The sequence below is a fragment of the Triticum dicoccoides genome, chromosome 3A, assembly GCF_002162155.2.
Source record: "Triticum dicoccoides isolate Atlit2015 ecotype Zavitan chromosome 3A, WEW_v2.0, whole genome shotgun sequence".
Taxonomy (NCBI): domain Eukaryota; kingdom Viridiplantae; phylum Streptophyta; class Magnoliopsida; order Poales; family Poaceae; genus Triticum; species Triticum dicoccoides.
Window position 1 is genome coordinate 519,625,791 of NC_041384.1, and position 10,043 is coordinate 519,635,833.

Here is a 10,043-nt window from a genome sequence, read left to right on the forward strand (position 1 = left end):
CTAACTGGAAAAAAGTCGTTGCTTTCAATTATCTGTAGGCATAAATAATTGTCTACGTAATTAATTAATTATATTAATGACTCAATTTCCAAATTGATTTGGTGCAAAGAATTTCTTATTTAAATGGACCTAATAAATTGTATACCTAATTAAATGTCTAGGTAATTAATTGCATTAAAGATTTGATTTACAAATTGATTCAGTGCTTGATTTAAAAAAATGCATGAATGGTTGCTATGAACGGCGACCACGACTATCGAGTATTGTAGGACACATTTTCTTAACAATTTTCTTCCATTTGAATGAACATACTTGATTTGAGAATGTAGACTGTCTCGCTCTTTGTATGACAAAAAATAAATATAATGTGACCGCGTCTACAAACATTTGTATGTGGCGGTTCGAGGACCCGCCTTTCGCCACGGCCGTCCTCGACGCCGTGATCCACGCCCTGGCATTCTCGAGCATCACATCGGCGTTAGGCTCGGCCACGACGTCTTCCATGGTGTCGTGCACGGCGTCCCTCCGCAGGGCCGCGCGGATGTGTTTGCCCTTAAGAAAAAAGATATATTATTTTTGTTGTATACTTGTATTAGAAAACTTGTGATTGTCAATTAATAGTAGAGTAATGATAATAATAAATGGCATAGTGCGGGATTAGCGATTTGTTATGAAGATCTCATTTTTTGGTATATTATCGAGAAAAATTCTATGTGTGTCTTTTAGGAAGGTGATCTAAACAAGCACGAAACAAGATCCCCTTAATGAGATTTGGTTTTTTAATGTGAGAGAGAAAAAACCAATGAGATGGGTAGTGAGAGGTGAGGCAAAAATATACCATACCAGGCTATCAACTCCCCCTTTAGGAGTAGAGATATACACATGTGATTTGGTAAGATGAGAAAATATATATTATTTGGTAAGATAAGAAAAAAGATATGTTGTTTTTGTTGTATTAGAAAAGTTGTGATTGTCATTTAATAGTGGATATAGTGATAACAGTAAATGGCCGCACATTGAGGAATATCTTATTTTGTTTTGAAATGTTATAAAAAATCTTATTTATATTTTTTGGGTAGGTCATCTCATATATACGATGCGATTTTTGAATTCTTTTTTTAGAGAAAAGGCGAGCGCCCGACTTTATAAATAAAGCCACCAGGCAGAGTCATAACACCAGCACATAACACCACATAAGTTTAACAGAATAAGGCTAAGAAGTACGGGTACAAGGCATCCAGCCTAACATGGCATGCAAGCCAGAACGTCAAACAGCTAAACCATTTAGGAATCCATCCTCCTGGAGCGCCGCAGCAGGGAAGAAGCCGTAGATTTCATTTTAGATAGCATATCGTCGAAAGCCTCTAGGTCCCCTTCCTTAATCAATAATCTCCATTGCTGCAAAAAGACATTGGCTTTAAATAAGCAACTCACTAGGTTAGCCGGGAAAATGTGTTCAATAGTGAACTTGTTTCTAGTAGTCCATAACGACCAACAGATCGCAGCCCAGCCCACCAGGAAAACCCTCTTAGACCAGCCTGCTAGAGCATTAATACATCGCCGTAAATCCTCAAAAGAAGAAGGATTCCAATTAACACGAAGCCAAAGTCTAACGGAACTCTAAATGAGTTTAGCCAAAGAACAATGAAAAAAGATATGTTCGGTATTCTCAAGAGCACCACATAGCTGACAGCTGTCAGAGCCCGGCCAGTTCCTCTTCTTAATCTGATCGGGCGCAGGGAGTTTACGACGAAGGGCTTGCCATAGGAAGATTTTAATCTTAGGAGGAATGCGAGCAGACCAAATGTTCTTAAACTTATCAGTGTGACCGCCGAAGATAAGTTTAGCATATGCCGATTTAACAGAGAACCGCCCCGAGGAGGAACGGGGCCAAACAACGGAGTCCTCTTCCTCCGAAAGCAAGGGGAAGCAGGCAGTAAGGCGCTGCTAGTCTTCCAACTCCAGAGGGGAAAGAGAACGCCGAAAATCTAAAACCCAACCCTGAACCGAGAGCTCAAAGATAGAGATCTCGGGATCAGCACAAAACGAAAACAAAGTCGGATAGGCAACCGCAAGCGAGGACTCCCTTACCCACCAGTCTAACAAAAAACGAGTAGATTTACCGTCCCGAACTACAAATTTAACAAGAGACCGGAAAATTAGTCTAATTTTAACAAGCTGACGCCAAAATTGAGACCCACCAAAAGAGGGAGCGAACATAGGGCTCGAGGAAGGGAAGTATTTAGCTTTGAGAAGGGCAAGCCAAGCAGGACGATCCTCAAGGTACATTATCTTCCACCACCATTTTAACATAAGGCATTTATTCATGATCTGAGTGTTAATGATGCCAAGGCCCCCCATGTCCCTAGGTCTACAAAGAGAGCCCATTTAACCATCCTATATTTGCGTTTATTATCGGAAAAATTCCAATAAAAGGCACCCCTGTGCTTGTCGAAACCCGTGTGTATCCCTTCAGACAGTAGATAGAAGCCCATTAGAAACATCGGAAGAGAGGAAAGGCACGAATTAGTAAGGGCAACCTTGCCCGCCTGAGAGTTATAGCGATCTCGCCACGACAAAACTCTATTGCCAACTTTGGTCACTGCCGGGGCGAAATCTTTCGCCAAAAGCTTGAGAGGAGAAATAGGTAAGCCCAGATATTTTAGAGGAAAAGACCCAAGAGAGCAGTTCATGAGATGTGCCACCCGGTGCGCTTCCGAGTCAGACACCCCAGTAACAATGACCTCGCTCTTAGCCAAGTTAATTTTAAGACCCGAAAGGGCTTCAAAGCAAAGAAGAAGAAATTTCAAATTCGTGAGAGTGTTCTCATTAAGTTCAACCATAATGATGGTATCATCCGCATACTGGAGGTGAGTGATGCCATTAGGGATGAGGTGAGTGCTAACAGGCGAGATGTGTCCAGCAGACGCAGCACGAGAGAGAATGTGAGATAAAGCATCGGCAACAAAATTAAAAAGCAACGGGGACGCAGGATCTCCTTGTCTCGGGCCCCTACCATTAGCAAAAAATTTACTAATTTGACCATTAACAGCCACAACCGTGTGACCACCGGAGACGAGTTGCATCAGGCGGTGCACCACCGATCCCACAAAGCCCTTAGCCAATAGAACTTGGCGGAGGAAGTTCCAACTCACCGAGTCATACGCCTTTTCAAAGTCAAGTTTAAGTACCACGGCCTTAGTGTTCTTAGTCGTAGGTCATGAGTTATTTCATGTAAGCAAAGCACCCCATCCAAGATGAATCTCCCCTTAATGAATGCAGATTGGAAAGGACTAATGACCCGATGGGCGATCGGAGAAACCCTAGTAGCCATGCCCTTGGCGGGAATCTTTGCAAAGTTGTTCATTAGAGCAATGGGCCTAAATTGGGAGATCAAGTCAGCGCCTTTGACCTTAGAGATGAGGGTGAGTACCACGTAGTTAAGCCTCGAGATGTCAACAGTACCCACCAAAACCCTTGAGTGATAGCCTTAATGAGGCCTTTTAACTGAGGCCAGAATTGCCGGAAGAAAGGGATGGAAAAGCCGTCAGGTCCTAAAGCCGCACTAGAGTTGGCAGAACGAATCGTCTAAAAAATTTCCTCTTCAGACGGGGGGATTAGCAACCCGTCATTTCCAGCGATCGAAAGTTGTTCGAGAGGGGACCAGAAGGAGGAGCTAGCTTAAAACCCATCTCAGGTTTAGCCGCTAATAGGTTAGAAAAGAATTGAACCACATGACGCAGAATCACCAAAGGGTCAGATACCCTGACGCCATCAATAAGAAGACTATCAATGAGGCATCTCCGACATCTACCATTAGCAATAGCGAAGAAGTAGGCCGTGGGCAAGTCACCCTTTAAGGTCCAGTTGATAGTGCCTCTCTGCTTCCAGTACACTTCCTCCTGCCGATGGATGCCCAAAAGCGCCTCTTCTAAGCCATACCGGGTTTGCCAATCGGCCGTGGACAGCCTAGAAATATCCACGCGCTTGTCCAGATCGCCAATTTGGGCAACCAGCCTGGCTTTGTCTCGCCTTGACTCGGCATAGTGATTTTTGGACCAACCTCCAAGGAATCTACGGAGAAAATAAGAGCATTGATGCCAGTCATCCATCGGGCCAAAAGATCGGCGATTAGAGGATAGGAAAGTCGAAATCTTTCGCGTCAACAAGTTAGTGAAACCCTCCACCTGTAGCCAGGAAGCATCAAACTGAAACCGCGGGAAACCAGTCGAGCACGCGCCATCGTCAAGAATCAGGGGGGGTGTGATCAGATCCCACATAGGCAAGGGCTCTCAGACTAACACGGGGGAGTAGAGAGTCCCACCTAGGGCAAACAAAAACCCTATCAAGGACTGAGCGAATGGGAGAAGTTTGATGATTAGTCCAAGTGTACCGGGCTCCAACCCTAGGAATTTCACGAATAGTCGTGTCCCTAATGAAAGCATTGAAAGCATCAGCCAGTGGCCAAGAGAAATTAGAGGATCTCTTATCAGAAGGAAACCGCAACAAGTTAAAATCGCCCCCAATCAGGAGAGGCACCTGACAGGACTCAATTTTAGTACTAAGTTCGTCCAAAAAGACGTAAGACATAGAGTGGTCAGCCGGACCATATACCATCATGATTTCTAGTAAAGAGTTGAGAGATCGGTGAGATACCACCGTGCTAGCCCAAAAGATGCCATGGTCAAAAGCAACAAAATCAAAAATATCTTTTTTGGTACCAAGGAGAATACCACCCGAGTGACCATCTGAGGCCACAAAGTTCCAATTAAATCTATCTATCCCAGCAACGGCCGATAGTTCGCTAGAGGAGAAGGAAGACTTGATAGTCTCGACAAGGCCAATAAAATCCACATTTTTAGACCGCACCAAGTCTTTAAGCTGGTCCCTGCGCCCCCTAGCGCCGAAACCTCTAATGCTCCAGAATAAGGCCTTCATCTGTAGGATAAGTTTTTAATTCTAAGACTCGACCTTCTCGGAGCCAAGCAGGGTTTAGCACGCCTCCCAGCCCCACACTTAGAAACCACCGGGGGAGCCTGACACCTGTCATCTCCCTCCTCATCCCCACCGGCCACAACCAGTGGGGCAATCGATCTCACCCCAGCCTCCTTAGCCTTCGCAATATCAGCCTGAGCTATTTCATTAGCCCTAATAATACCAAGTACAGAAGAAGGAGATCCCAAACTAGAGTCTAGACAAATACCCACATCATCTAAAATTTTAAGCAAGTGATCATCAGATTGCGATGGTAGTACTAAACGAACAGGTGAGATAACCTCGGGAAGGGAGGGGAAGGGGACTGGGAGCGAACCTGAAGGAGGCAGATCCCGAGCCGCGGCACGCCGAGCGGCCTGATCGGCCACCCGCTCACCACTGTTGGAGACGCGGCCGCTCTTGCGAGCTGTGGAGGCAGGCGAACGCACAGGCACAGGGCGAGCACGGCAGGGGGAAGCCGCAACAGAAGATGGCCCCAAGGCCGCGCCCAGGTCAGCGTCAAGCCTGCGACAAAACCCAGCCACAGACTGCCTAGATTCTCCAGAAGCCCGGCTCTTTGCAGAATACTTCTTGACTGACGACTTCTTACTATTATTTACTTAATTGAATTGAATTACCACTTGACAAAGTAAGTACGAAATGAGATCTTTTCCTTTGATTAGATATGGTTTTTTAATGAGAGGGGGAAAATAAACCAGTGGGATGCGATGGCGAGGCGATTAAAAATCAAAGAAATAAAACCTTGGAGGCGAAGGCAAGTCCTGTAAAACCATTGCCGATATTAATAGTTGCGTGAGAAATCAAACCAAACCAAAAACATATCAACCTACCATCACGACCATAACTCCCCTTTAAAATAGGTAAGTATAAATACAGTTTTATTAAAGCACATCTAGATGTTGCAGAAGAGCTAGACGAGATGACAGTTTGTATCGGAGATTACAGTTTGTGAATAAACTGTCATCCTCGACCAACTAAAACTGTCATCAAAACGTTCGTAATGCCACCTGTCCCCGTGAACGTCAGCCAGAGGATCCTATTTCCAAATCAATACTGAAGGAGTGCGACGAGCATATGAGGCTACACGGAAGTACGCATACTGCCAGTAAGAAATATGCAACGTCTCACTAAAGGCCAAATGTTGCAGAAGAGCTAAATTACGAATTCGACACGCACGTCTGCACCGTACAAATCTTGCGAAAGAGGCAAAGGACAAGCATCACACCATGGAATCCCAGAGAAGCCACCGCATCTCTTTTGATTTCCTTCTTCCTTTCTTCTGAGAAAGAGTGAGCCCAGCACGACTCGCGCATCTTGCGCCCCCATCTTTTCTGACGAAAAGAGGTCACATCATCGGAGGTTGATCACTTATTAATGGCCGGATTTGGCGCTCCTCGAGCTTCTTTCATCTTCCACATGCTTCAAGAAGGCGTAAATTGCCACGTCGGAAGATCCACCTTCCTTGACGGCGTCTGCAGCCATCCCTTTCGCCATGGCCGCCCTCTCTCGAAGCTTTTGCCCTTCCTCCGACTCCATTACCAGCCTCACCTTGGCTTGCACCTCCTCGGCCTTGACGGACGACTCCTCGTAGCCCTCCACCGCCACCCCAATCTTCATCTCCTCCACCAGGTGTATCTTGTTCAGCCTCTGCTCCGCGTACAGCGGCCAGCAGATCATCGGCACGCCGGACATGACCGCCTCCAGCGCCGAGTTCCACCCGCAGTGCGTCACGAACGCTCCCACGGCCTCGTGCCGCAGCACCTCCGCCTGTGGCGCCCAGTTCTTCAGAACCAAGCCCCTGTCTCCGGTTCTCTCCAAGAAACCATCAGGAAGCAACGCCTCCAAGTCCGGTTCGCCGGACTTGCTCTGCTCCTCGCGTGGGCTACGCACGGCCCACAGGAACCGGTGCCCGGAGTTCTCTAGCCCGCCTGCCATCTCTCTCAGCTGAGCCGCCGAGAAAACCCCCGCGCTACCGAAGCAGAGGAACACCACGCTCTGCTTTGGCTGCTTGTCCAGCCACTCGAGGCAAGCGTGCCTCTCGCCACTTTGACCGCTCGCGCCGCCGTCGACCAATGGCCCGATGCAGTATATTTGCGGCGTGGAGCGGCCGCCGGACACGCAGAGGCCATCCCGGAGAGCTTTGACGGCTCTCGACTCCAGCCACTCGAAGCTGTTCACCAGAATGCCTCTCGCTTCCGGCATCCGCGCGAGCTGCTGCACTCTTCTCTTGCACAGGTCGCTCTCCCGGTCTGACATGGTGTCCGGCATGTCCAGAGCGCGAACCGGCGGCACGCCGGAGAAGGGCAGCGCCGCGTCTCCCATATCCTTGAACGAGAAAGGCGCCGCGCGGAAGACATCAGGAACCTGGAGGTAGATTGCGAGGTCGGCGGCGGCGGACGCGTAGAACATGTAGGCGGGGACGGCGAGCTCAGCGGCGACGTCGAGGGCGTCGACGCAAAACATGTCGAGGACGATGGCGTCGACGGCAGGGAGCGAGCGGAGGAACTCCCGGAGCACAGGGCTTGCGAGGCGGAGCTCGTCGAGCATACGCAAGGCTGTGTTGGAGTGCTGCTCATTGGTGCTCGCAGGCTGGATGGGCAGGAGGTGGACTGCTATGGAGGGGGAAGCGCTGGCGAGGCGGGTGACCGCGGCTTCCAGCACGGGGTCCTTCCCCGGCGGGTCGACGACGGCGATGGTGACGGCCACGCCGCGGCGGAGGAAGGCCTTGGCCAGCTGCACCATGGGGTTCAAATGGCCGACGCCTAGTGAGGGGTAGAGGACCACCGTCTTCTCCGCCATGGCCGCTCACAAGATTTGCAGAGAATAAATGGAGGAACTGGCGAACTCAAGTGTGGTTTGGAAGAGTGAGTGGTGGTGAACCGGCGATCGTCGGCCGTCATATAGCAGCCGCACACTAAAGAAAGTTTGCAAGAGTGAGTGGTGGTGAACCAGAGTATCATCATGGGCCATCATAATTCAGCCACACACTGTCAATCAGACGACCGGGGGCTCATCATGTGTACAATCAGCCCATGCCCTTTCGAGAAAGGACGTGACGGGGAGGCTAAGGCCAACTCCAGCGTGACCCATTTCAACCCCCAAATCATCCGTTTGTGTTCGTTTGGGATAAGGCCAACTTCACCGACCTCAAACGGGCGTCTGTTTTGTCCGGATTCTATCCGTTTGGGTAGCGATTTGGGTTGTGTCCGGACGTGTCCTGGGATGCGGTAGCCGTGCGCCCAGCGCGCGGACGCACCCTTTGCTCTATCCTGTCCGTCAGGGCCAAAAATACCCAAATTTTCATCAAAACTAGTTTCCAACCCAAATATTTGTCTGAAATTAAAATAGTTTTACAATCCAATTAAAATTGTCTTTAATAAAATATTTTTACAACCAAATCGAAATTGTCTTGACTAAACATAAAATGGACCAATACATCTATTGGTTGCCAATGTGATCCCACACGTGCTCAGCCAAGTCATTTTGAAGATTCAAATGAGTGTGTCAATCACGCATCTCACGGTTGAATTGAGCAAACTGTTCAAATGTGGCCGGATCTTGGTGCAGGGGGCTCAATATTTTCACCTTAATAGTTAAATCCTTTGTCGAAGATACTCTCATCACGCTCGTCCTCGACGATCATGTTGTGCATGATCACACAAGCAGTCATCACCTTCCAAAGCTTCCTTTCATCCCATGACAGTGCAGGGTTTCGAACGATACCCCACCGGGATTGAAGCACACCAAAAGCACGTTCCACATCCTTTCTAACACTCTCTTGCATTTGGGCAAATCTCTTTCTCTTCTCACCTTGGGGTTTCGAAATTGTCTTCACAAAAGTTGACCACTGAGGATATATACCATATGCTAGATAGTATCTCTTGTTGTAATGGTGGTCGTTGATCTCAAAATTGATAGGTGGGGAGTGGCCTTCTGCAAGCCTCGCGAAGACTGGAGAACGCTGCAGCACATTGATATCATTGTGAGAACCTGCCATGCCGAAGAAAGAATGCCATATCCAAAGATCCTGTGATGCCACCACTTCTAATATGACAGTGCACGCCTTGACATGCCCTTTGTACTGGCCCTGCCAAGCAAATGGACAGTTCTTCCACTCCCAGTGCATACAATCTATGCTGCCAAGCATGCCTGGAAAGTCTCTAGCTGCGTTGGTCGCCAACAATCTCTCTGCATCAGCGGCAGTTGGGTGCCTCAAGTGCTCTGGGCCAAACACCTCGATCACAGCCTGGCAAAACTTGTACATTGACATCAGACATGTTGTCTCACTCATACGCACATACTCATCCACCAGATCGCCTGGAATTCCATATGCAAGCATGCGGATGGCAGCGGTGCATTTCTGGTAAGAGGAGAATCCAAGCTTGCCGAGGGCATCCGTCTTGCACTCGAAGTATGGGTCATGAGCAACCACTCCCTCTCGGATACGATTGAACACATGCCTAGCCATTCAAAAACGGCGACGGAATTTATCCGGCTTGAAGAGAGGGGTGTTGGCAAAGTAATCAGCATAGAGCAGGGCGTGGCCTCTCTCCCTGTTGCGGTTCAGGTTGGGAGCACGGCCAGGGAGTGACCCCTTGTACCGAGGAAGCTGCCGTTGAATGTGGTCGTGAACGACCAGTGCAGCCACCACAATATCTTCATCATCCGACGACGAATCGTCCGATGAACAAAGAAAGTGATGGAAGAAAAACTCGTCTCCACTGTCCATACCTTTGCGGGCAAAATGCCGAACACCTTGCGGGCGTGGTGGAGAAGAGGTCGCGATGATCACCTCGACACAGCAGGGGTGGTTACCGACCGGCTACTGGCCGCTGTGGAGCTCTCGTCGGGAGCTGTCGAGGACGCCATGCTGCGTCGCCGGCGGTCTTGTCCCCTCTGCGGCCGGCAAAGACGTCGACGACCAAACCTACGATCGACGGCCAAAACTACGGCCACAGCACGAGCGTGGTGGCGACCATGTCGAGAAGTGGTTTGGTAGGGACGGCCAGAGGCTGCGCGGTGAGGAGGCGGCCAGAGAATAGCGGCGG

The 10,043-nt window shown here is 49.0% G+C and overlaps 1 protein-coding gene across 1 annotated transcript; it reads right to left on the reverse strand.

The window, feature by feature from the left end:
- Positions 1–5,827: 5,827 nt before the first annotated feature.
- LOC119268920 (anthocyanidin 5,3-O-glucosyltransferase-like) lies at positions 5,828–7,969 on the reverse strand. Its single transcript, XM_037550639.1, has one exon. It carries the CDS (start codon positions 7,792–7,794, stop codon positions 6,367–6,369), a length of 1,428 nt encoding a protein of 475 aa, XP_037406536.1. The 5' UTR covers positions 7,795–7,969; the 3' UTR covers positions 5,828–6,366.
- Between the last annotated feature and the right edge of the window lie 2,074 nt (positions 7,970–10,043).